The sequence below is a fragment of the Chelonia mydas genome, chromosome 11 (assembly GCF_015237465.2).
Source record: "Chelonia mydas isolate rCheMyd1 chromosome 11, rCheMyd1.pri.v2, whole genome shotgun sequence".
Classification (NCBI taxonomy): Eukaryota; Metazoa; Chordata; order Testudines; family Cheloniidae; genus Chelonia; species Chelonia mydas.
In genome coordinates this window covers 19,638,600-19,666,596 of record NC_051251.2, presented here as the reverse complement: position 1 = coordinate 19,666,596, position 27,997 = coordinate 19,638,600, and the positions used below count along the sequence as shown (strand labels likewise).

At 38.8% G+C, this 27,997-nt stretch overlaps 1 protein-coding gene across 1 annotated transcript in view; it reads right to left on the bottom strand.

Annotated features, from left to right (window-relative positions):
• Positions 1-27,997, bottom strand: part of THSD7B (thrombospondin type 1 domain containing 7B) — a 496,247-nt gene that overhangs the window by 101,303 nt on the left and 366,947 nt on the right. Inside the window, exon 15 of the mRNA XM_007057469.3 lies at positions 15,236-15,414. Within this exon, the coding sequence (XP_007057531.2) occupies positions 15,236-15,414 (179 nt within the window). The remainder of the gene's footprint in view (positions 1-15,235; positions 15,415-27,997) is intronic.

Below are 27,997 nucleotides of genomic sequence, written 5' to 3'. Positions count from 1 at the left end.
CCCCCCATATATCTTCTTCCACTGAAGCATCAGCGATGGCCATGGAAGCAGACAGAACATTGGATGGGGTGTGCCGGGGCTCTGAGGTCACACTGAGCGACCTTTCTCTCTCAGGTGCTTGATTGGCTGGTTCTTGCTCACATGCTCAGGGTGTGGGTTCAGGAAGAAATTTTCCCCCAAGACAGATTGACAGTGACCTTGAGGGGGCAGGGGGAGATATGCCTTCATCTGCAGCATGTGGGTACATGTCTCTTGCCGGGATTATCTGGGTATATTTCACTTAATCATTTCCCTTCTATTGCAGGGGCCTCAGGCATTCATGCACCTCGATCTCTCCTATTCTCGGTCTGTAGCACATAATAGTCTAGTCTCCTGTGGGCTGTAATCCTTTGGTCTAATATTGGTTGTTGGTTTTAGTATGTAGGTGTATCGTGGCTGATAAACAGGAGGGAAGAACAGATAATCTGGTGGTCCTTTCCAGGCTTAAACTCTATGACTTTCTGGGCCATCATAAAATAATGCTCGACATGGCCCTATCATCTGAAGAATGCTCACAATTCATTAGACTCAGCTAGTCCTACTTGTGGGAGAAAGTTCACAGATTTCTGGAGTTAAGGATTTGAAATGCAGAAAATAAATCTTGTTCTTGTCATGTTCCATACAGCAATTTCCAACCTCTGTGACACTGGCTTATGTAACATCTCCTGGAGAATAGAAAGGATTCAAGAAAGTGCTGCCTAAATATAATAATGCTCATATGGCTAAGACACAAACACTGGAAATAGCTGACTCAAGTAACATGAATCATAGAATGATTAAAAGCCCTCATAACTTCCTTTTAATTGAGCAATAAATCACAACAGACTGTGCGAAAGTGCTGATTTATGTACACAGTACATAAAATGACACAAGGCAGAATACACATCTTATTATACAAGAAGATCTCTATTCATTCACATTTCATTAATGCATAAAAATCCACTTCTCTTTAGTTTCTCAACCTATGGTTACACCCTGAAACATATTTATCTATAAGACAAACCAATATCTAGCTATCTAATAATAAATTAGTGTGGATTAACCTAATTTGTCCTCTTTGAACATGTGAATCTTTAATTGTAACCTTTTATATGAACAATAAAAGACCATCTAGGGACTGAACTCTGTTTGGCAAAATAGTAACTGCCTCTACTAAGAAGTAAAAGCCAAAAGAGGTTAATCTCACAATACATTTAAACAATAAGACACAACAGGTGGTTTATGTTGGATGATGATGATTATCCAGCAGAACAGCTCAGGTTAGGTTACAAGCCTAAAGAACCACTGAGTAAAATTTTACCCTTCACTTCATCCAAACTGTATGGGAATAAATGAGTGCAACTGATGCAGAGATCCCATGACTGCTTTTCTAGTGCGAATGCTGAAATATCAGCTATGGGAGGGCTCTGAAGAAGTTCTGCATTCCACTGCAGTTTAGGGATGGATTTCACTTCCCCGTCTTCTCCAATTCACACCCTCACAGAAGCCAAGTACCTGGAATCTTTGCAACTGGAGTGGATTTCATCTATATAGAAGGATCTATGCATTTAATCAACATCTTTGACACAGGAAAGACATTTGTCTATCCCTCAAAAAGCTGTAATTGGGCTTGCAGCTCCAAAATCATAATGCTGTTCTCTGTCTAGCAGCCTGTTAAGGCTGATGATCCTGATACTGTCATTGAAAAAGATGTCAGAGTTGAATATTCAGATGCTATCTTAACTGTGCATGCTTAGTTGATGGCAAGTGAGGAACAATCTATACAGTCACATGATGATATATCAAGAGATGGAAAGTGTTCAATTTCACTTTATTTTATGCTGCAGTCTTGGGAAAGGAAATCAAAAGAACAACACAGAAGGAGAATAATACTGTGTAATAAATGGATAAGACAAAGAAAGCTAAACAAGCATGAGTAGATTAATTTTTGGGTAATGAGCACAATAAATCTGTGTAAGATAAAAATATTGAAGGTATTAATTAGTACTAATGTACAGAGAATACAACAGCAACATTATCTACTTGAAGTGACAAAACTGTAATCATTTTAATGTTGACAATGGAAGTAATTCAGATGCTGTACATGGGTGTATACCTGACTTTTTAGTAAAAGTTCTAAGTGTCGGGTATTTGAATTAGCATAATTTATTTCTTCATGTTCATTCTCGTTATTTTGGATTAGTACAATTTAATTTCATATATATACACAGATTGTTAACAAGCTGACTATCAGAAAGTCCTGAGCTACATTGTTAGGGCAGACAGAACACAGACAGAACTTCTCTGCTCTGGAGAAGAGAGAGGAGAGAGAGATGTAGCCGTTGGGAGGGGCCAGAATGATAGCCACTGGTGAAGACGGGGAAGGTGACGGTGATGAGGAAGATAATGGCTAACATTTCAGGTTGTTCTGCAGGGGATGTTGTGAGTATGGATGTTCAGATGTACTTTCTGTGTTATCTCTGTCTACCTTACTGAGTTAGAGTGTGTGTGACTTTGCTAAATGTATTAATAAATTATTTATTTGTAAATAAATGAGTTCCTATAGTGTGAGTGTTGCACCTGTGACATTGGGGTTCCCAGCTATATAATAATTTTAATAATACTGGGCCTGATCTTGGGACAAGAAGCTGTCAACCCTCAAAGTGATAACTGGGAATTTTTATTCACAATCTATAGATCAGGCTACAAGCCCCTTAATTTGAAGGATCCTCCAATTAAGGCAATTTAGGAGAAACGGTGAACAGAAAATATCTGAGTGTGTGTTTACATTGATTAATATAGAAAATATTAGAACAGTTTAGCTCTAAAAATGGTTTAATCCATGTACATGGATATGTGTATGTGTCTATGTATACGGAGTATTTCTGCCAGTTTTGCTAATGTCAGTAAAGATGGGAAGAAGTACCACATGGCAGAACTTAAATTGGAGATTTCAAAGCAGTAGAGGGAATTTAGCCAGACGTCTTCCATTAAAATGAATTAAAAAGATGTGATTAAGTCTCTTGCACTGTTCTACCAAATCTCAGCCCAAGTACTAGCATACATTTCTATAATATAATCATTGCAAAAACTAGGTTTATTTAGCATGGGAAGGAGAAAAGCTGGACAGACCTTAACTGAGGTTTTCAAATGAATAAAAGGCTGAATGAACACGTATGAGTTTCTCTTTTTATAAGAAGGGGATGGTTAGCAAATTTGGAATAAGTAAAAGGAAATACCAATACTACAGTACGCATGGGCCAGTTTTAAAAGACAGTCTTTTTCTACAATTACCACTTACCACTTAGTGGCATGTGATATCCCACAGTCTTCCTCTGTGCACGGGACAGAAGATAAATGTGATAGCTCAGATACCTTTGTGTGTACCATGTGACTTTTGTTGCATTTTTAATAGTCACCACTGTACAATTAACTAGAAGCAATCGATGCTACAGGCGACAGTCAAAAACCTAGACTTTTTAGAAAAAAGGTTGGATAGTTTCCTGACTTCTTGGATAGCAGTAGTTGTGTAAGCTTAGTGCAATAACTCAAATTCTTCAGGGTAATTCCTGATCGCCTGCAGGGGCCTACTTCTTCACACTTGTCTCTTTCTTGCTTACACACACACTCATATGCCCACATACAACTTTACACAATTGACTATGTTCATCATGGGGCAGATCCTGGGCTGGTGTAAATTGTCATCACTCCATTGAAGTGAATGGAACTACCAACAATTGACTTCAGCTCACCAGTTGAGGATTTGTCACATGTTTGTGTGTTACGTCTTTCTCTGAAGCCTCTGGATATCAGACTAGGTTGAATAATAATTGAACTGACAAGGTAAATCATACTGCATGTTCATATTCTATATATATTATATATAGAAGTCATTCCTTAAGAGATACCATATGTCATATTTGAGTCCAGAAGTCTTGCAAGGAACATTTAAGAGACTGAACAAAGAACCTCAACGTGGTATTACAGACTACTACAAAAATCACCTTTTAATTATACTGAGACTTCTTACACAGTAAAATCTCAAGTCACAGTGGGAGGACTTGATTCAGGATTCAGGTATCCTGTAATGTGGAAAAGTTTCCTGAGAACATTATTTTGTTCAGACTGTTTTATCCTTCCTGACATTATAAATGGCATTAGGTTTAAAAAGGTATAGTTTAAGGTCAGTTGTCATTTCTGTTAAATGCCTAGCTTGTCAGAAGTTTATTAATTTGCCATTTTAATTTAAATTTCATAGGAGTCAGTTACCTTGCTGTAGAGATGGTTTATTTTTCCTTTAAAATATTGATCAGATTGATTACATTGTTTTGTAGCTATAGACTGGATAAGGTTTGAGGAGGGTTTATTAATATTTGATGCATTCTTGATTGACAGTGTAATTTTAAAAATCTTCCCTAGCTACAATGGTCTTTCTGATATAGGTGTGAGGAGGTCATCCAGTGGCCTGTACATAAAATAAGTATCCTGCTGTATTATAAAGAAAAGGGACTATTCCTGTGAGTAAGGATATAATCTAATGTAGAAGAAGCTTCATTACAGGGTAACATAACCATGTTTTTTCTGTATTGTACAAATGTAGAAAATCTTATATAGGCAATGTAATTAAAAGCCATGCTTTGTAATATAGACGAATATTCACTTTAAACATAAATATGTCATAGGAATTTATTTCTCACTGTTGATTGGCGCCTTTAACCAAAATTACTCCCTCTTCCTCACAGCTTGCATTCTTCCCCCATAAAAAAAGACACTGCATTTTGAATACTGCAATACTTTTAACTGAGCAACATTCAGCTCTACAATGATACTGTGCTGGCTCAATTGAATTGGTGCAGGGTCCACAGAACCAATAGACTAGAATGTCAATAGGAACTTTAAATACCCTTGTATCTACACTGTATTTTGCCAAAGGAACAAATAGAATGGGTCAAACTCTTACTTATTAACCAATGGTGAAATGTGTCCAAGGACAGAGATGACGCAAATGGCCCTGAATGCAGGAGCACTTCAGTAGTTCTCCTGAATGAAAGGAGTGTGTGATATTGTTACCACAGAGAGAGCACTCATATCATAGATCCTGGCTTCCTCAACTGGCTCAGTCAGGGCAGTGATGCATGTGACCTCAGCATACCCTGAGATCCCTCATACTAACTTCTTGCTGGTTTCTGAATTTAGCATCTGAGGAGCAGCCAGTATAACTACTGCTCCATTGTTTCTGAACAGCATCCATTTCATCCATGCTGGTTTATCTGACAATGTGAATGGGAGCACATTACATAAGCCCAGTCATGGTATAAAGATGTGTTCTTTCTGACTTAACTTGCTCTCCTTGTTTCGTATCCTCATGAGCAAAAGTCTGGTGAGAATAAGTCTTGAAGTCAGTGAAACTTTCTCCACCAATATAGGAAAGCATGAATCATACCCATTCCAAAGATAACTTAGTGGTTCAAAAAAACACTGAAGACCTGATAAATGTCAAAACAAAGATTTTTACCTAAATAAAATAATGTAACAATGTTTAAAAAATTGACAATGGAAAGGAAAGATGGTATTGTCAAAAAAACAAAGTCCTGAGAATCAGGAGACCTTGGGAACATCACATGCCTTAGTTTCCTCAGCTATAAAGTGGGGATAATATTTATCTGCCTCTCAGTACGGTTATGAAGCTTATTTCATTTATATGTGGAAAAAAATTGGAGTCCTTGGATGGAAGGTGTTACAGAACTGCAAAGAATTATAATTAATTTCTGTTATGTGCTGGTTGACTTAGAATATGGTCCAAAGGAATTGACACATCCCTATTTTGTAGCCATTACAACACAAGCATGGTTACAGTGTCAACAAGAGACTCTTTAGACTTTTTTTGTTCTTTTACATATAACTATATGAGAAAGTAAAGACAAAATAATCCTACAATCTTAAATTAAATTTATCAAAGCAAAGGACTTCATATATTTTCTCTCTCTTTGGCTCACCCTATTTCTAGATAATGCTATCACATCTGTTATAATATGTACAGAAAAGGTTACCCATGGTCCTCAGAGTTCTGTAACACCAACCTAGAATACAACGGGGTGAGTTAAGGACAAACTGGCATCTTTAACTGTGCATGTCCTTGCTTTTGTCCAAATCATAATTGGTCTCGCGTGATTTTAACTGTGACATAATATTTACCTTTCAGAATGAGTGTGACTGTTTGTTCTCCAGAATGCAGAGACAAGGGGTATTGAATATTACACTGAAAAGACTTTGCAAAGAAGTATTAGAAAACTTTTTAAAGGAATGAACAGGAAAAAAAAAAGACTAAATCTGCTGCCAAGGAATAACTAAGGCATCAATCCTATTATGCTCCTTTGCTCCTAATACAAAGACAAGCAAGAGTAAGTTCAGCCTCAGTCTTAGCCATTGTCACACTGATTTATGACACACAGTCTTGCAACATGACATACTGTCCACTAGAGATTTGGCACAAACCAAACTTCTTTCCTTAAAAATACTGCCCAAACTAATTTAACTTCAGTTCCTGAGGTAAAATGATAATACCTTGTCTATTGGGCAATGTGACCTTCTGTGGCTGCCTTTTCATTTAGTGGCATTTCAGAATAAAACAATCTCGGTACATTTCCTACTCTGCTACTGTATTTTCTAGTGCATGGTCATAAAAGATATAGGACTTTTCCCCTCCAAAAAGCCAACACAGAATTTCAATCAGAAGATGCCATTACTGGCACATTTTCAATCCAACATAGAGAGAATTAAATACACAACTTCCTTTTACAACAACAAAAACTCTTGGAATGCACATTTAATTAAAGACTTTACAGGGATTTTAATAAATGGAGGAATGCAGTCTGGTCAACAGGGCAAGAGGTTGCCAGTTAGTACCTTAAGGTTCTATTCCTGGCTCGTCTACTGGTTCCCTGTGTAACACTGGGCCAGTCTGTGCCTCTATCTAGTCCTTTGCAAGATGAAGATAGTAATTACTGTGAGGTAGATGAGTGTTAGGAGACATAACTAAGGTTTGTAAAGCCCCTTCAGATGCTCAGATAAAAGGCACTACAGAGCGTAAAAGTTAACAGGTATAATTATAGGGAAGTGTGAAAAAACTGCATAGAGTATAAAGTGAAACAAGTGTACTTTCCAAGAAATTGCTGAGCTGGGCAATTTTTGCATGAAAAATTAGTTCTCATGAATGAAAATGGGCCTATGCAATAGAAAACTGTTAGACTCCCTGCTTTGAGAAAATGTGAAAGCAAACCTACACCAAGAACTTTGTACCATCCCATCAGATTCACCAGTTTCCAAGCAGACTGCAAAATTATGAAAATCGAGTCATAAGTAAAAAGGCAACATCCTTGGTGGGAACAAGCTGAAGTATCTTTATATCCTTGGATCCTTCCATTTAAAAATAGCTATTGAAGTTGAATGCAGAATTTGTGGCTGCTGGGAGTTAAAGCGCCTTACACGGACCACTGTCCAGACTTATCCAATCAAGGATAAGACTGTAATCTTCATGGAAACTGGCGAATCTGATGGGGTGGTACAAGGTTCTTGATGTAGGTTTGCTTTCACATTTTCACAAGGCAGGGGGTCTAACTAGCAGCCTATAAAGGTCAGGCTTTGCTTTCTTTCTCCACTCAAAGAGTGGATGGTTATCCTGATGGAAAATATATTGTATTCACTTCAAAAACTCATTTTAGTTTTAGCAAAAAAAAGTCTGTATGGAATACAGGATTTTTCAGGTTTTTTTGCCACTGAGAATTTTTTCCACAGAGCTATACAAAAAAACACACAAATCATTTTTTCTATATTATTAAAAATGACTAAAATTGGAAAAAATAGTATCTGTACTATAGTTCTATCTTTTTACTTTGGAAATAAGAGAAAAACATCTCTTTTTCTGTAGGAGAAATTGAGGTTAAGAGCAGGATTTAGGTATCTGAAACTGAATTGGACATGAAGAAAATCAAAGAAAGTACAATGGCAGAGCCAGCATGGAAAAAACACAAGGTTTCTTTCTCCGGTTAAGCAAAGCCAGAACTTGCAGTTTTTATTTCTCCCATCTCAACAAGGTTCTCGGTATAGCATTCTATCAATATCAATGATGGTTCTTTTACTTACTGGTCAGCAGTGTACTGCATTCCATATATACTACATATAGTAGATAAAAGAAGCATATAAATAACTGCGTAAGGTTATTGTTATTGATACAATAGTCTATGATAGAGCACAGAAATGGCTCCATAGAACTCCTGTCCAATAAAAATGTAAGATCCACCTAATTGTGCTATCGGACAGGAGTCGGGGAAGGGTGCAACCAGCAGAATTCTGGTTTACATTTCTGTTAGAGCAGAACTGATTGCAGAAGCCAAGCCGGTCAGGTTGTACTGCAGTGAGTGCTTTACTACAGATATTCTTGACATAGTTAAAGACCCTAATCATGCACTTACCTGAAAAAAAGAGTAAGCCTGAAACTGACCCCAGTTGCATGGAACACAGTCAAAATTAAGAGCATAAACATGAAATATATCTACTAGTTACAATCAACCAGTGAACAGATAGATACATGCAAGAGGTTTTAACCCAGGTCCTGCAAATAAGGATTTGTATACAGGATGATGGCAGAAAAAGAGGAAAATGTTGCAGTGCTATCTGTCTGCTGCTCAAATCTTTCATTGTGCATGAATGCCATTGTTCCCTGAGAATGCCTGATTATACATAAGTATGCACCTTGTTCCATATGTTGACCTGAGATAAGACATGACATCTTGCTCCATTATAGTTACAGTTCTTACAACACCAGTTATATATCAAAGGGACTTCTGCAGTGAGAGCAGGATTGCAGACAGTAGTACGCGGTAATGTCTATTATTTAAGGTTGCTCATTCCTTTGTCTCTTAGAGGTTGCTTTCAGAAACTGATAACTTTGGAATATTTTTATCTTTTGGGATGAAATTTGGCATATTTGTTGTTAGCCCAAAAACATTTTTTTCTAAAGTTTGAGTTAGAACAGTTTTATCATTTTCTAGAATGACAAGAGGATATAAAAATTCAAGCAGCCTTAACTTTGGCATATTCAAACTTCTGAGAGCTCTACTTCTAAACTGTAACATTTTCTTCATGTATTTTTTTTTTTGGTATAGAATATATTTCAGAAGAAGCATATCTGTTGTAAAGTGTAAGGTACTTGTTCTTCTCATATTCTAATGTACCCACTGTCCTCTCTGGAGTGAACCCTTAAAAATGTCAGTGGTCCCTTCCAACTCTGATATTCTATGATTCAAAAAAAAATAAAGCAGTAAATCTAAATTTCAACTACCAAAATATTTTCGTACTACATTTGGATCTAGTAAGACTACCAATTCCTGTAAAGAATATGTAGTTAAATATACACAAGCAATATTAAAGAATGCAGGAAATAGTTATTTGTTCTCAGCAGGGAAAATTAACTTGCCAACAATATATTTCTGAGCAATCAACAAAGAGATGATCCTTAGAATTCATGAGTCTTTAAAATAAGATGTATTTTTGTAGTAATCCCCAAAATGTATAAAAATATTCAAGTTATATACCCCCTCTAGTTTGTATTTAACCTTCCATCATGTAGAATTACATATTGAACAGCTTAGCAGCTGTATGCTGTGTAGCATATTTAAATAAGGGCCAAAAATGTTAAAATGTAAATGCTATGCAACTTCTAACATGCACAGCATGGCAGAGAATATCTGGCAACTAACCCCATAATCCAATCATCTGTTTAGAAACAATTGGTATTGAACTTTTACATGCTGTGTCCATTTAGTGTTGAAGGTATTGCAAAAACAATTTTTAGCACTTTGGGTCCTAACACCAAAGTGATACAGTATATTGCATGCGTTTGGTGTTAAAACACTGGCTGTACATTTCTTTAAAATGCCACAATTAATCTACTGATTTCACAGGGAAATATGTAGAGCAATTTAAGTGATAAGATGCATATATCAAATGATTAGATTAGAATACCTCACACACACAGCCCACAAGGATTTTGTTTTTTAATCTAACATGTATTAGAAAGGAACACAAAATCATAGCAGAAATCCACAAGGATCTGATTCATTCCACCGAATCTGTAATTCTCAGTTGGTTCCATGAATGAGAGGCAGAGACTTATCACAGCAGAATTAATTCTATTAATTCTGAATTAGTTTATTATATGTATTAGAGAATTAGTTTACTGTGAGAAAGGGCTCCACACTTTGAAAAAATAAACAACTATGGAGCAGACAGATGGTTAGAAGTTACGGCAAAGACTAACGGCCAATACAATGAGCTGCTGAATGCTTCCTGTAAGGTGCAGTGTCTCCTTGGGTCCTACAAGATTTAGTGGTACCCAATAACTTGAAGGGGCACAAAACATGTCATAGGATCACATGCTAAAATCATAGAATAGAATCATAGAATAGAATATCAGGGGTGGAAGGGACCTCAGGAGGTCATCTAGTCCAACCCCCTGCTCAAAGCAGGACCAATCCCCAATTTTTGCCCCAGATCCCAAATGGCCCCCTCAAGGATTGAACTCACAACCCTGGGTTTAGCAGGCCAATGCTCAAACCACTGAGCTATCCCTCCCTACCTCTCCCCTAAAACTTTTTGGAACACCAAGGTTCTCCTGCAAACTCCACTGGGAAACCTGAGCCTAGGCCTGGTCAAAATATTCTGAAATAAAATTAGAGGAATATCAAGCAGGAGGAGGAAGGTGATATCACCTCTGTATAAAGTATTAGTGACACCATTACTGGATTGTTACATCAGTTCTGGTGTGTACACTTTTAAAATGATGTTGAAAAATTGGAAGACACTCAAGAAAGAGATACAAGAACCTTGTATTTAGTATGGTATGAAAAACATTCCTTATAATAAGAGAGTTAAGAAGCTTAATATATTTAGGTTATTGAAGAAAAAGTTAAGAGGCAAAATGATCAAAGTCTATCAGTAACCATTATCAGATACTAGATGGCTCTTTAAACTAGCAGACAAAGGCATAACAGGATCTCAGGGCTAGAAGTAGAAGCTAGAAAAACTGATCTCTAAAAATAATTGTAAATGAGGAATCATCATCCAATGGGGGTGTTCCTACTGGGGTCAAACAGGAAATTGTTCTGGCCCAATACTATTCAATATATTTATCGGTGATCTGAAAAACAATATAAAACCATTGCTGGTAAAGTTTGCATATGACAAAAGATTGGTAGAGTGGTACATAATTATGTCAGGTCAGTCCTACAGAGGGACCTGGATTGGTTGGTAAACAGGCCTCACTTGAACAACATACATTTTAACACAGCTAAATGTAATCTAGGAACAGAAAATGTAGATCAGATTTATGGGAACTGTATAGAGCTGACTGGAAAATGTTTCGACTTTTTTTTTTTGGTCAAAATTTTCTGATTAATCAAAATGGAAACTTTCCATGGAGAAATGTCAATTTCAATGAAATTATGATGAAAACCAAGCAGGTTTCCTGCCAACTTGCCTACCCAGCTCCTTAGCAATCCACATGGTTCTAAGGTTCTCAGCAGCCTGGGCTCCCATTCCATTCCCCAGAGAATTTTGGTATTTTGGAATATCTGAATTAAACCAAATGTTGTAAAGCAAAAAACCTCAGCAAAATGAATTACAATTCTCTGCCCAGCTCTAGGACTTGATTTTGAAAAGCAATGACTCAGAAGAGGACTTTGTGGATAATCAACTGAACATGAGCACCCAGTGTGACGCTGTGGCTAAGACAGTTGTGATCCTTGGATGTATAAACAGGAGAATACTGAATAGAAGTGCATGGCATCAGAGAGATCATTACTGCAATATTTATTATAGTTCTTGTGTCCACACTTCAAAAATGATGTTGGCAAACTGGAGAGTTTGGAAAAGGGTTACAAGAATGATTTAATGATTAAAAATGTTTAACCTATATACCTAATGTAAAAGAAGGGTTAAGAGTTGTCTTGATCACAGTGAAAGTTTCTACATGGGCAGAAAATGTCTGTGTGTAGAGGCCTCTTTAATTTAGCAGACATAGGCATAACAAGAGCCAATGACTGGAAACTGAAGTCTGACAAATCTAGATTAGACCACTGGAGTAACTTTCTTAGGGATGAGATGGCTTCTGCAGCTTTTACAGTCATTAAATCAAGATCAGAGGTTAAATCCTGGCTCCACTGAAGTCAATGGCCAAACTCCCAATAACTTCAATGGGACCAGGATTTCATCCTCAATGTGTTTCTAAAAGATATGCTCTAACTTACCGCAAGTTATTTGACTTGATGCAGGAATTACTGGGTGAAGTTCTAGAGCTGGTATTATAAATAAGGGCAAACTAAATGATCACAATGGTCCCTTCTGGCCTTAAAATTTGTGAATGTGTGAAATCCAAATGGTCTTTCCTAACCATCAGTTGGGAAATACAAATCCTATTTTGGGACTAGTCATGATCATCACAGATAGCAATCTAACCTCATGCCACCTTACAGGTGTGCCCATTATCCAAGTGAAAGCTAGAGAATTCAATGTGGTTCTACTGACATCAGGACCTTCCATTCATAGGTCTATTCCAATGCACAGAGAAGTCAGTGGGAGTCTTTCTAGTGAATCCAATGGGCTTTAGATCATGTCTCAGATGCCTAGATCAGGAGGCAAAAAACTCAACCCCATTTAGCTCACTAACGGTCATGTTTCTTGGCAAGGATTATACACCAGTGAATCCCAAAAAGTCAGTAATTCTCAACTTTTGACTGTCTCTTTCCTTTAATTCCTTCTAAAAGGGGTTTGAAATTAGATAATCGTATAGGCAAGGGACCGGGAAAACTTTATAAAAATATATTTATTTTTAATAGACATCATCTATTGTGTCTGTGGGTGAGAAGAGTTCATATCCTTTCATTATGAAAGGAGCTTATTGTCGCTGTATGAGTTACTGTAGGATAACATTTTGCTTCTTTGGTGATCTGCCTGCTCTGTAAGTGAAAGCACTGAGGTATGGATATAATGAATCTTACCTGCATTCTCATATTATATTTCCTGGGACCCTACCGCTACAGTTAGACTGCCACCTTTGTATTTGGGTGTATAAAAAGCAATAAAAAGATTTAAAAGGTTGTCTATATCTAGAAGGAGAAAAGGATAAATTGTGAATAACATTAAGCCACTTCTGAATCCAGGCTTTTAAAACTGTCATACAGAATACAGTTACTGCAGCCACAGTTGCAATTTAAATGAGTGGTTCCTCTAGCTGTGGGACCTGCAAGGTATTAGATAAAAAAAGACCTAAACAAATAACATTATTGCAAAGTCCATATGTGTTTTTGTCCCTTTGCCAATTAATTTTGACAGACTGAACCTACTGAGATATGAGAGTAGGAAAAACTTTGAATAATGCTTGATCAATTTGATTTAGGGTAGAAGTGCGTAAAATCAATCAAAATAGTTATGAAAACACTATTAGTCTTGTTTCCACATATAACATTATTTAGGTAGCTGTTTCTAAAATGCTGAAGTTTTTTTAGGGTAATAATTCAGTTGTGGTATTTTTTTTCCTGTAAAGCCATTCTTGGACATTAAACATATGCAGATTAACAGTAAAGGGCATTTCCATACATTACAGCTTTAATCAATACTGTATTTATTTTAATAACACTCATGAAACAATCATATTTTAAGAGTGAGGTGAAGGTTTGTGTACACCTTCCATTCACTTCAATGGGAGCTACTGAATGCAACTTTGGCCGAAAGTGAGGTTACAAAGATGACTTTCAGAGTGAAAAATGAAGACAATGAAATCCTGTGAACCTGATTTACAATTAAAATGAATTTAAACTCTAATATTTAAAAGATAAATCTTGGTCTTACAACAAATGAGTAAATAGCAATTTGCTGGTGCAACATATGTAGTTAGATTGTATTTAGATTGTAAGCTCTTTGGGACAGGGACTGTCTTTTTGTTCTGTGTTTGTACAGCGGTCAGCACAATGGGGTCCTGGTCTGCAACGGGGCACCTAGGTTCTACCGCTATACAAATAATAAACAACAACAGTGGCAGTTGGGGCAGAATCTCAGTAACATGCAAATTGGGATACCCCAGACAAATGGCCTAGGGATGCTATTACAGGGCCTGGATATGGACAGGAGTAATGGATGTGCTTTGTCACTCTTCCCCACATACAGGTTTGTGGTCCATTGTATATGCACTCTGTATAGATCCACCATGGCTCTGCTAGACACACATCTAACCCCTAGTGCAGACATGTGCCAGGATGTGCTGCTCCCTGCTGTTTAGAGGGGTACAGAGTCCAAATCATAGGATCTGAATTTGTGTTGGATATGATGGGCTCAAGAGTGTGAAATTCCAGGGAATAATGTCAGGTATTGTATTTGACAGTATACAATTATAGTAAACTAAAGGACAGCAAAGGCACCTCTTACAAGAGATTTGTATTAACCTTGCCTTCTTAATTAGGTGGTTGTCTCCAGGGGTGAAATAGAGTAAAGGTGAACATTTACAAATACCTGACATGAAAATTAAGGGAGAATGTATATTGATACTGAATGATTTTGTTGTGGTTCTCTTTGGAAACAAATAAAAAATAAGAGATGTATTAGTTATATATTATGATGTCAGCTTTAATAGACAATATCCTTTCACTGTATTAAATTACCACATTATCTGAAGAAATGCTTTCCTCCTAATTTTCCATCCGAAATAGGTTAGTGTTATATTTACATGCATTAGTGCACATTCCTGAAAATTATCTTGTAATTGTATCATAGTAACTTTATAGTACCTTTAAAAATAAATAATAATAGTTTGCACAATTCTAACCAGTAAGATTTAATTAGCAAAAAAATGTTATCTTTTGAAATATTTAAAAACAATTAAAGAAGACCAAGTTTTTAAATTATCAAGTCAGACATGATCAAAACCATTAAATTAAGATCAAAACTTAAGGCATGGAAGATTTTTTTTATCATACTTTGGAGTTTTTCTGAGAAGCATATCAAAATGAAATTTGAGGAGCTACCTCAGTAGCTACTTTATGGAAACCACAAACTCTATCCACGAGCTATTTAGTTGAGAACAGTACTTCTTTAATGGCTCCTTATAGTACACTGATCAAAGCAAAGATATTTCATAATATTTTATTGGCTACTTGATACACCTCACCTGATTCTTCAGATCCAGTGTTGGGCATGGACGACCTCCATTGTAAGGCTTTTCTTTAAGCCACTTGGATCGAATTTTCATTCCAGTTCCACAAGAAGAACTGCAAGTGGCCCAACTAGACCAGTCACTTAGTTTGCAATCAAATGGACAAGGAATTACACAAGATTCTTCAATGTATCCTAAAACAAAAATTCAGAAAGGACATCTTAGTCAAAGCGATATGATATAAACTGTATCTTTCTTTTCTTCACAAACTTTTCAGAGTATGTAAGGAACAGTTTGAGAATCATCTAACTAGAAATACTCTATAGGACTAACTAGAAATGTTCTATAGGACAGAAGAAAGTGAGAAGATATTATAAAAGTGTTACAAATATTGAGGGGAGAATTAAAGATAAATCCAGTTAACAATAACAGTTGTTACACTGGTATCAAGAGAAGAATCAGTGTATGCTGAAGATACTTTTCTTGACACTTAATTATGGCAGCATTGGCTAGAGCTAACAGTGGCTAGGATTTATTTTTAAAAAATGAACAATCTCGTGGAAGACTTGATAAACTTGAATAATACTGAAGAGAACGTAAGAAGAGAGTTACCCTGAAAATAAATAACTACTGGAAGTAACCGCTAGGTGGCAGTTGCGTACCTTATAAGAAGCTGCACAAAAATAAGTTAACCCTAGGGGACTGCGTGCGCACCCTAGATCTAAACATACATAGTGTTCTCTGTCTTTGGTCACTGGGATGGAACTAGCTGCCCACATATGTTCTTGCTCCTTTTACTGCAAATTGTATTCTTCCTCTACTTTTATTCACCTGTTTTCATGTCTGTGGATGTTATTTTGGTTTAAACATGAGATTTTGTATGGGGTAGGGGACCACAAGAGAATGGAACTGGCCACAACAATACACCACTGGCTGCAGGATCAGCCACTGTATCAGAAGGCCCACGCATGCTAACAGCAGAGAACGTAGTGATGGAAATGGTGACGCAAACAGCTGAGTGACACCTCTGCTCTATCTCTGAGCCTTTGTTTTCCATACTTTCCCTTCCCCTTTTGTGTTTTCATCCTGCCTATCCCCTCTGCACATTCTTTGCACTATACAATACTGGATTTTCTTACTTTACTGATTGTGCTAGTGCTAATTTAATGTGCTCCTATTGGCAGGCATCCCTGGCCAATAACAGAGACCAAGACAGCCAAATGGTCATGGAAACAGCTCATTTGTCCATTCAGGGACAAGTCTCTGTGCTCCAGGGGGGAAAAGGACTGCCAATTGTTGCAGAGGGATGCAAGAGAGTAAGTTCCTTGCACCCTCCCTGTCTTGCCTATATCTGGAACAGCCAGGCACAATCTGGTCTTAAGGAAATATTCATCTCCCAAAATAACTTTATTATAATGTACTAGAAAAATAATCCACTTGTCTGTCGAATCTGAATCCTATGGAGCTAGCATGACACCAGCTGAAATACTATCTACACTGTGAGCCAAAATGTACAAGCCAGAACCAATATCTGCCATTCTGTAAGTCTGGAGAAGATGGAAATAAACACACAGGTCATCCTTAGGAGGTGCCTTTTAGCCACTATCAGTGGCAAGGAAACACCAGTGACACAGAGCTGCACAAACTCTATACTGATGTGGGAGAAACAGCTCATATGAGACACAACAGCGTAAACGTCAACGGTCTCTGTTTTAAATGGATTTTATATTGAAGTTGCAAAGCAAACTTTCTGCTTTGAGATGGAAAACACAAGTTGTGAACTCTCACACAGTAAAGGCCAGGAACAACTTTACCTAGTTAACCAGTCCCTTAATTCTTGTTTCTGAAAAAACTAGGCTGACAGCTGTTATGAGATCGATTTGAATGTATTTTGAGAACTAGAGAAAGGACGTGTGTGAGAACAGTGGGTGAATGATTTATTAGGCAATTAATTATTTTTATGGATTGTTGAAGTCTACAACAGCTGCTGAGGCCATTTGATATAATTTGGCTATTAATTCCAGAGGTGTAGGCAGGACAACTTCCCCAAGACTTGCCGCTTTTTTTTTTTCTTCTTCACCCTTTTGATGTTTTTGAGGCCCATATAATCTGTGATTACAGCAATAGACAGTTGAAGGAAAGTGCTGGTTAAAGGGGAATTTTCAAAGCTAACCACAGGCTAGAGCTTCATGACTTTGAGGAAACTGGACCAGGTTGTCAGGGTCAGAGATGTGTTTTCTGCATAATTTGTTCAGGGACCTCTTGTGAGAGAACTTGAGGTGGGGCAAGTTGGAATCACAGCTATGAAGACCAAAGTGAATGCAGAAGGTTGTATGCTCTTTTGTGTATTCCCTTTTGGAGTTTGACAGCTCCTGGAACACAGAACTGAACCTTTAGGGGTCCTCCCCCAATACTACAGCAACCATGGCTCCAGAACCTCCAGATATAATTTCCCAGCCTGCTTAGGGTCCGGGTCGGGGACGGAATAGACTGGAAACTCCTAGAAAAGCCAATGAGGAGCTTTGGATGGAGTGATTTATAAAGACCCTTTGCTGGGCCAATGAGGAACCAGGACTGTGGAGTCCCTCAGTGGGAGGGAACAGGCTTCCTCAGAGACAAAGGGAATAGTTTTGTTTCATTTTTGGATTGAGTTTCTAACTGGGAGAGGAGCTGCACAGCCTTGGCTCCCACTGCCTACACAAAGTGGGACTTCAAACTATTTTGAGATCTAGCATGTGATTGGGGAGTGCCAGCCCTGTGGAGTCTAGTGATAAATGGTGGCAGAGAACCAATCCAGTTCCGGCTACCTAGAGCCAGCTGAGACCTCCACATAGTCCCTGAGGGCATCACCTGTGACGGTCTGGTTCTTCCTGAGAGATCTTTCACTATTCTGTATAGTTGCTTGAAGTCTCCAATTTGTGCTGTTGCTTCTGCCACAGCAGCCTTCTCTTTGAACCCACGGATTTCTATCTTGCCTGCATCTCTTCTGTATTTCTTTGTCCTTTTCTCTATATCTTACATCTGCCTCTGAAAGTGTTCCTGTGTCTTGCATTGTTCCTTTTTTGCCTTGAGATCTCTCCTTTCACTAATCATTGCCTAGGGTCCAGATGTAATCCAGGCATCTTTCTTCTGCCCTCTTTGTCGGCCCACTACTTCCTCCACTAAAGCGACTAGAATCTTCTTCCAGACTTTCATCAGCCTGGACCTGTAAAACACTGGAAAGACTGCTAAATGGCAGTCTGGAATCTATCTGCTTTTCTTTGTCCTGGAACTGCTCTATTGCTATAATAATACTCTTTTTGTCTGACTTTGGGATCTTTTAAAATCTGAGTTGTAACGTTGTAACTAAAAGATGACTCTGACATCTCTCAAAGGAGATACCAATCTCTTTGTGCTCACATAATCTATCTGGTTGACAGTCACTTCTGGTGATCTCCCTGGGAGCTTGTGAATCCTCTTGTACTGGAAGAGATGTAGCAACCTGGATAGGTTCCCTTTGGTTCTCACACTAACCATGCACTCCTCAGCAGCCCTCCCTTCTTCACTCCTTATGAGGTACCTGACTTAAGTTTCTACCTGCACTTACATACTGAGTTTTTATTAATCTCAGATTCTGCCTTCCTCAGAAGGGAACTTTTCAGAATTAGAATTCTTGTTTCTGCTTTTTGGTTGGCATAAAGCAATTATATTATTAATATCACAATTAATATCATACGCTAGCACTCTAACCCCTGAATCACCCTCTCTTTCCTGGTCAGAAAATGGAAAACAGTTTCATAGATTTTTCCTCTTTTTTTAATAAAAATGTTTTTCAGTGGAAATATGCCACTCAGATATAGTAGTGTAAAGCCAATGCATACAGCAAATATTGTATTCAAAGGACCTCACCGTAGACTTGATTATGCCTGAGTTTTTAACAAGAAGGATGTCCCCATTCAACATCAGGGTGACAGTCACAGCAGTTGAAGGCTAGAGGTAGACTTTCTCCAAAAGCCCTGTATGACAGGATAGCTGACCCTGTGGATAGACTAAGCCCAGCTCCCCTGAATCGGAGCAGGTGAGCCCAATCCAACTAATTAAAGAGGGCCGGGCTACACCTGGGCAGCTGGAGGGAGGAAGGACTAAGACAGGCTGAGCCCTGGGGAGGGAAATCCACACTGGCGCAGAGTTAGCTCCTATGGTGGGTCCCTGGCGCCATGAGCCAGAGGCTCAGGGAAGTAGCCCCATGCTGCTGCGCCAGGAAGAGAGTACAGCTGATTGCAAGAGATCTCTGGGAGGCGTGGCCTGAAGCCTGGGGCTACGGACAGAGTTCAGACTATTTTCTGAATATTTGTTAACCTGTTAAGAGAGTAAACCTCCTTGTTTAGAACTGGGTGTGGTAGTACATGCTTTGGAGCCAGGGAGAAGCTTGACCCTATGACACCATCAAACACTGCTTCTGAATACTCTAGATATGCCACCGCTGAGCTATGCAAGGTACCCCACGCCAAAGATTGAACCTGCTGATTCTGCAGTGTTCCAATGATGTAAGCAGAGTCAGGATGAGCTCCACCCTGACATCTGGTGGTGAGGTGTGGCAAGTTGTGGAAAAGAACTTCAGGGGCCGATCTCATTTGCATAGGCACACCCACTCCCCCTAGAATGAGGCCATAGCTGCCCAAATGGTCACTTTGGCTGCTGTGGGATCCCCAGTGTCTCTGTTATTGGGGCAGGAAGAATAAATTGTTATTACCCTGGTTATGGGAACTGTGCTTGGAACTGTACTTGGCCTTTTGTTATGATGGAGGGACTCACCATCAACTAAGTAGCACTCGCTAGGCAAGGGTCATGGGTTCCAAAGCTCTGTGAATTGAGACAGATTGGGGACAAGTATTAATACTTGGTGGTATGGGCCCCCTGGTGAGGGCCTTACATGCTAATTGCACTTCCTCCTCTCTCCACTGTGGAATATCAGAGCTAATTTTGATTCCATTAGGAGTCTAGTTGCAGGCTGCTGAGCTCACTTTGGGCTAATGGTGTACCAGCACTGAGGCTCCCCTACTACAAGCTGAATTCACCAAAGAGCTGAACTGACTAAGAGCTGAAATCACTGAGCCTTGTGTTAAGTAGTGCGGGAGCCTGAAGATATATTGTAGAGCAGTTTGCGGGACGGCTGGAGTGCCTTGTGGACAGGCTGGTGGAGCAGTTCATAGGATGGCAGGAGCGGAGCAGTTTGTGGGACAACGGGAGCTGCTTGTGGGATGCGGAGTGGAGCAGTTCATGGGATGGCGGGAGCTGCTTGTGGGACGCGGAGCTGGTGGAGCGGAGCGGAGCCCTATGGAGCTGCGGGGCAGTCAGCTTCAGATCATGTAAGATGCCCCTTACCTCTCTTCTCCCCCCCGATCTCCACCCAGGTTGGGAGGTAAAGCTCTGCAGATAAACTTTCGAACTCTGGGGCTGCCCTGACCAGGGACAGAGACTTTTGGGTCATTGGACTTTTGGGACTTTGGGTGATTTCGGGTTGCTGGACTCAAGAACCAAAGGGAAAGGACATGACCCAATTTGCTTGGGGTGGGTTTTTGCTCATGGGTTGTGTTATGAATCCTGTTAGTGGTGTTTCCCCAACATAATGCCACATTGTTTCTCTCTGTTATTAAAAGGCTTTTTGCCACACTCAGACTCTGTGCTTGCAAGAGGGGAAGTATTGCCTCTTGGAGGTGCCCAGCAGGGGTGGTATATATTTGTCCCAGGTCACTGGGTGGGGGCTTGAGCCGGTTTTGCATTGCGTTATTGGAATGGATCCCCTAGATATTGAACCCGGCCCTTGTTGCTGCCAACTCTGACGGGCAGAAGGGTTACACAGTAATAGAAGTACCACTTCCTTTAATTGAAGTTTCCCTCTTTTTTATTTTTTAACTGGAGGCAGACAATAAGGGTGACAGCTGCAGTAATTTTTCTGCAATAGCTCCTACTGTAACTCCTACGTAAACCTGCATGACTGTTCCACTTAAAACATACACTATTTTAGATTGTTACAGTCTGATCTATAGCTTTATATTTGCTTGTGTTGAGCAGCCTTTTCACTTATTATTCCAAAGCCATCTGAATTAGTCGTCGTTTTTCATCATTTGCTACTTGCTACTCTTTCACTTTCGGTGTTAGTGGCAGATTTTGAGATCTTTGGATTTTGCATGCCCCTTATTCTTATATTATATAAACAACATAGGGGTTAAAATGGACCCCTGGGATATCTCACTACTATTATTGTACCAACTAAAGAGGCTGCCATTCAAAGCAATTTACAATGAATTATGAAAAGAAAAAGAAACTTTGCCAGTGATAGATTTTTGTAAATCACATTTTAGGCAGAACTGGAGCTCTTTTAAAATGATGTGAAATATCAATTTTATTGGCTGTGTGACAGCCCAGGTAATTAATTTTCAATAGAAACAAAAAGTGCTTTGTTTCAAAGTAGGATTAACCAGAAAGGTTATCAACTGATCTGTGGATGCAAAATGGACTAAGGCTTTAAACAGTATTTACAAGTATGAGGTCTAGAGAAAGACCAATATTTATAACAGAAAGAGCTATCATGGCATTAGAGAGGAGTAGGGAATATGAATATAACAAATAAAATTGAAGAAATCAATGGTATTTCTTTCCCATACAGCTAAATTGGGATCCTTCACCAGACCTCTGAACTGCGAAGGCTTCCTAGTGTTGAAAGTCCAATTTATTCTATTTTGCTTTCAGTGATAAACTGATAATCCCTCCCCACAGATACTATGTATAAATCCTGATGGCGGTACCAGTAGAATAATGCCAAAGCAGAACCAGTTCTCAAGGCTGAGCAATATTTCACCATCAAAGGAAGCAGAATGACAATTTTCTTTTCCTGCTCTTGTCCTTGCAGACAGTTACTATTTGCTTTGTTAACCACTTACAGGTTCATATGCTGAGGTCCCTATGTTCAGAGATTGCAGTGGATACACATTTCTTTACAAAAATCTATATGTGATAAACAGCTATCCTCAGAGGGGCTTAAAAGTATAAAGACTTGTTTATGGGTATCCCTTCACTGGAATTCAGTGAATTAAATGTTTCTAGCCAGACGGCTTCCCAAATGTCTCCAACCCCAAATGAATAAGCCAGCTTTTGCTGGCCCGGTTGACCACTAGACCAGCTTCTTTAGGATGGGAGAATTGTGGAAGCTAGTTAGTCTCTCCTGTGTGTTACCTAGCAGCTCTGTGTTCTTGGGGAACCAGGCCACAGTACTCAGCCTGTCTGACTCACAAAAGACCTCCCCACACCAGCCTCTATTTGAGCCAAATCTGCATCAGAAGAAAGACTTACAAAAAGCAATGAAAAGGCAGTGGGAGATGCACCTAAACCGCTGGGATAAGGATGACGGGATTAAGAAAACTCCCTTAGCCTCATTTGTATCAAACATGGGACAAGGAGGCAGCTCTATTAGCATATAGAATGGAGAACAGAGATTCCAAGGCAAGAAACCCACGGAACCCTGGGACCAGAAAAGCAGGGAAGCACTGCATGATAGGGGATCTCTGCCCCAGATGTTAATGAACCCATGCCTGCACACACCCAGCTCAGTAGTTATCAGACCAATTCTAGTAATAAATCCTTTATTGGTATCCAAAACAGTGAAGCTCCCTAATTACTTTGTAAGCTCCCTCCAAGGAACACTGCCCAAAGCCAGGAATGATCAGCTCCCGTGGTCTAGCCTGAACAAAACAACTTTGGTATACTTCCTTGTTTACACATAAACAAATCTAGTGTTCTCCCTTGAACTATTGTTGTTTCTCTACAAAAACCCCTTCCTATGCTCAAGTAAGTGTTCTGATGCCTGGATCTAAAATCTGCATCAGTTCCATTGGGACTTCATCTTCTCCTGACTGATCATGGTGGGGGATCTGCCTGTCTCCACCACTCCGAACCCTCAGCTACCACCACCACCTGGGATCCCCTATCGATTCAAGCTTCACAGAGTGGTGAGAACCCAGTTCTCTCTCTCTCTAGGTATAGCCTTCTGACCCTGACTTGTGTGATCCGTTATAGTTTTCTAAACCTGACTTTCATAATCAAATTAAGTTAGATTTAATATTATAACTGTTTTGTTTGGCTCCTCTATGGTTATTACCTGGCAATAAATAACTTTCATGATTAAGCTGGTAGCTTCTCTCTCTCTCCCCCCACCCATCCCCATAGATGTTTTTTTGATTTCCTCATTTGCTCTGCAGCAACGCTCCTCGTACCTAAGCTAAAAGATCCCTGCAGTGCCCAAAAATCCTGTGGGGTTTGCTCATCAAGTGGGTTACTACCAGAACAATTTAACATGAAAGTGGGGATAGAGATGTGCTGAACCTGGGACATATGAGGGTGGCAGCTTGGAAGTGCTACATGACATTTTGATTAAAAAAACTAGAAACACATACAATTAACATGATACATCTTAAATGGATTAAAAGCTGGCTAACTGATAAGTCTCAAAATGTAATTGTAAACAGGGAATCATGATTGAATGGGTATCTCTAGTGGGGTCCCATAAGGATTGGTTCTTGGCCCTACACTATTTAACATTTTTATTGATGACTGGGGAAAAAAACCATAAAATAATCACTTAAAAAAGCTCACAAATGACACAAATAATGAAGCAGATGGGTCAGTAACACAGAGTGAACTGGATCACTTGGTAAACTGGGTGCAAGTAAACAATATGCCTTTTAATACGGCTTAATGAAAATATATCCATCTAGGAACAAAGAATGTAGGACATATTTACAGGATGGGAGACCCTATCTTGGGAAGCAGTGACTCTGAAAAAGATTTAGGGATCATGGTGGATAATCAGCTGACCAGGAGCTCCCTGCGTGACACTGTGGCTACAAGGACGAATGCAATCCTTGGATGTATAAACAGAGTAGGAGTGGAGAGGTTATTTTATTTCTGTATTTTTCACTAACGTGACCCCTGCTAGAATACTGTGTCCCGTTCTGTTGTCACAATTCAAGAAGGATATTGATAAATTGGAGTGTCTTTAGAGAAGAGCCACAAGAATGATTTAATAGTGACAGACACTAGAGGATCAATCTATTTAGTTTAACAAAGAGAAGGGGTGATTTGGTTACAGAGTATAGGTACAATTCTGTATATCACTTTAAGGGCCACTGACAACACCACCATTAATTTCCTTTGAACTATGTGGAACAAAATATCTCAGCTTAAATAAACAAGCAACTCAGGGGACATCCAAATGGAGGAACCGTTTCTAATTATATAGCAGGGCTTTGGAGTGGAGCCCGGAGCTGGACGCGGAGCAGCGGAGCTGCAGGTTTTTGCCTGGAGCTGGAGCAGAGCTGGAGCACAGCTCCAAAGCCCTGTTATATAGACTAAATTTAGAAAAAACCAAGATCTATTTGTTTTACTCATGTAATTAATATTTACATTAGTTGGCAACTGAATGTGAACATATATGAATTAATACTAATGATGTAAATCTATATGGTTCCACAAATCTAACAGCAATAATTTTATTAACAAGTCCTGATGAAACATGCAATACACATCAGTTTTTTTGCTGCAGGATGGCTACCTTTAAATCTACACAATAGCAGATTTAAAGGTAGCCATCCTGCAGCAAAAAAAACTTCAGGACCAGACTTCAAAGAGAAACTGCTGAGCTTCAGTTCATTTGCAAATTTGTCACCATCAGCTCAGGATTAAACAAAGACTGTGACTGGCTAGCCAACTACAAAAGCAGTTTCTCCTCCCTTGGTGTTCACACCTCAGCTGCTAGAAGAGGGCCTCATCCCCCCTGGTTGAACTAACCTCGTTATCCCTAGCCTGATTCTTGCTTGCATATTTATACCTGCCTCTGGAAATTTCCACTACATGCATCCAGCAAAGTGGGTATTCACCCACGAAAGCTCATGCTCCAATATGTCTGTTAGTCTATAAGGTGCCACAGGACTCTTTGCCGCTTTTAAAGCTAAGAAATTAGCTCCATGAGCTGACAGTAAGTGTAGGCTGTTATCCTTGATGAGAACTAGTCACTATGGGAAAATGAGATCCAAACTTGTTACTATTGTACCAGTGTATTTTATAATGCTAAACCAATAGAGCAAACGGAATTGGACTTAGTCTCTTTAAATTGATAACAGTGTACCGGTAAGTTAACTCAAAGGACTCTGTTATGGATGTGATATTACAATCAAATAAGTGTTTATATCCTTTGCAGCATGTAATGATTTATGGTGTCATATGCATCATTACTTTGCTATTTTGGAGATTTAAGAGATAATATAAAATCCAAACTTTGTAAAAATAAATAAATAAATAAATATTTCACTCAGCTCAAATATTGAATCACCTTGACTAATTTACTCTAGCTTTCTTTTCTGAACAGAAAAGGTGTATTCCTTCATTATCTGTACCACACTGATTATAGATTCTAAATAGACCAGAGAATACTTAATTAAAAAAAAAAGACAGTAAGTTTAACTCATCATTATAATTATTGAAATTTATCCAAAAGTTGCTTTTATTCAATTTTAGAGCCTTTATAAGCCCTGAAGCAGCAGTTTTCTTGGGGCTGATTTTGCATTATGTTTTTTCTTCTTTAAAAAAAATTCAAGCTGACATCCACTATTTGGCTGAAATGTTAATATTAGTAGGTTCTACAATGAATTTTCTTCTTTGATACTGACCTCTACATTTATTAAGTCAAAAATATATTTTAAAGTAACACAAACAAACATACATTTCAACCTGAGGTCTGGGAATTCTGAACTCTTGCTGTGTTGGCCAGATAACACAGTACAAACAGAACAGTCTGGTACTGTATATCACACAATGATCTGAAACCCTAACACTCTCCAAGAACAAAATGATACTCTCAGAGAGAAGCGTCAAGTTTTATAATTTCTGTATCTTTTGCAGACATGGTTAATGATGCATAGCCATACTTAAGGCCAAATTTGTATTGGTGTGTACACAACACCTATACTTGTATGAAATTCAGATTAGTCAGGATCCCCACTGAAAACCTGTTCCTTAAGAATCTTTTAGCCTCATGGAACTTCAGGTCCTGCTCCTTGGGCAGCTTCCCGACAGTTTGCTGATGATGCAGGATAGTCCTTAGCCTTTCTAGCAGCCACCCCCTTCTGCCTGGACTGTAGCCTCTTATCCCACTGCTGCTGGTCAATCTATTAGCCTCAGCTGGGTAGGTAGCTACTCTGTCCCTTGACCACTTAGTGGCTATGGCAGAGTGGGGTTTATACAGCTCATCACAACTGCATATGGCTAACAACAGAAATTAAGATTACTGATAAGGGCGGGATCCTCAAAGTCGGTGAATGTTCAAGCACAGGAAAACAAATTTTCAGGCAAGCAAAACAGCATCCATTTTCACAGGCATGAACGTCTGCCAATGCAGAGGGTCATTCTTAGGAATGTAGCAAAAAGTATACAATATCAACAAAGAAGGAAAACCATGATATTAAGATTTACATTTAGAGAAAAGAGACACCAGCCTGCAGCACTGTGCCTGAATGTAGCACCAACAGAGGATGTTGCTCGTGCTGCTACTTCACTTATTTTTCATAAGATGCTTTATAAGATATAGACCTAGTAGAATGGGCATTCATGCGTATTAATATCTCAGATGGTGCCTTACCTTGTTTTAAATAAGTTTCTTTGATAACCAGTTTGACCCATTTAGAAATAAAGCGTTTTGATGTGTTAGCATCTTTGATTCTGTTGCCAAAGAAAACATACAGAACAGCAGAGCATCTGAATGTTTATGTTCTAATCAAATGGCATTTGATTATCCTTGTAACAGCAAGGCAATAGAGTATTAGTGTCAAATTCTTTTATGGACGGGTAGATTTTAAACAAAAAGGAAGGAAAATATTTATATTAAAAAAAATGAACTTTGAACACAATTTTGAAGGTGTGTAATACGTTGTATTAAAATGGAGGAAAAGTTCTTTAACAGATATGGCTCCAATTTCACAAAATTCAATGGCAGACGTAATTGTAACTAAGAATGCCACTTTGTACTCAAAGAAACAACGAGAAATATCTGAGAGAGGTTGAAAAGGAGGGTCCAGTTGGGATTTCAGAGCTAAATTTAGAGCCCATTTAGCTCTTAGATAGACTGACAGTCAAAGGTGACAACAGCTTTGAAGGATCACATCATGTGAGGATGTTGGACTAGAACAGATTGTTCTTGTACCTAAATATGGAGTATCAGTACAAACTGAACAAGGCAAACCAATTAGCAGAAAATGGCACCAAAGTTACAAAAGGTGAATCCTTAGTTACATCCTTTCCCCTAGGAATGTCTTTTGATTGAAAGGTTTCTTTTCCCCTGACAAATACATGTAATTCTGTATATTTTGGTGTAAACTGCTAGTGATAGTGTATATATACATAATGCTTTTAATTTTAATTATATATATCTATATATCTCACACACACACCCCTACTAATATACATGATAAAATCAAAAATAGTAGCAGGAACACTGCAATATGTAATTAAACAGAAATACAGCATATATCCAACTCAAGAGAAGAGAAAGTTCAACTTTAACATGGTGGAAAGTTGGTCTGAAATAGCATGACTAAGCTCGACCTTTAAGGCACACTGCAAAGACCATCCATTTTCTTGTACTTTCAGGGAAGGAGAGATGTGTTGAGGGCTAGTACATCTGGCTGGACTTTTGGGGCAAGGTACTTCTTGGGGCTCACTGTGGGATTTGGTTGGTTATTTTCTAGT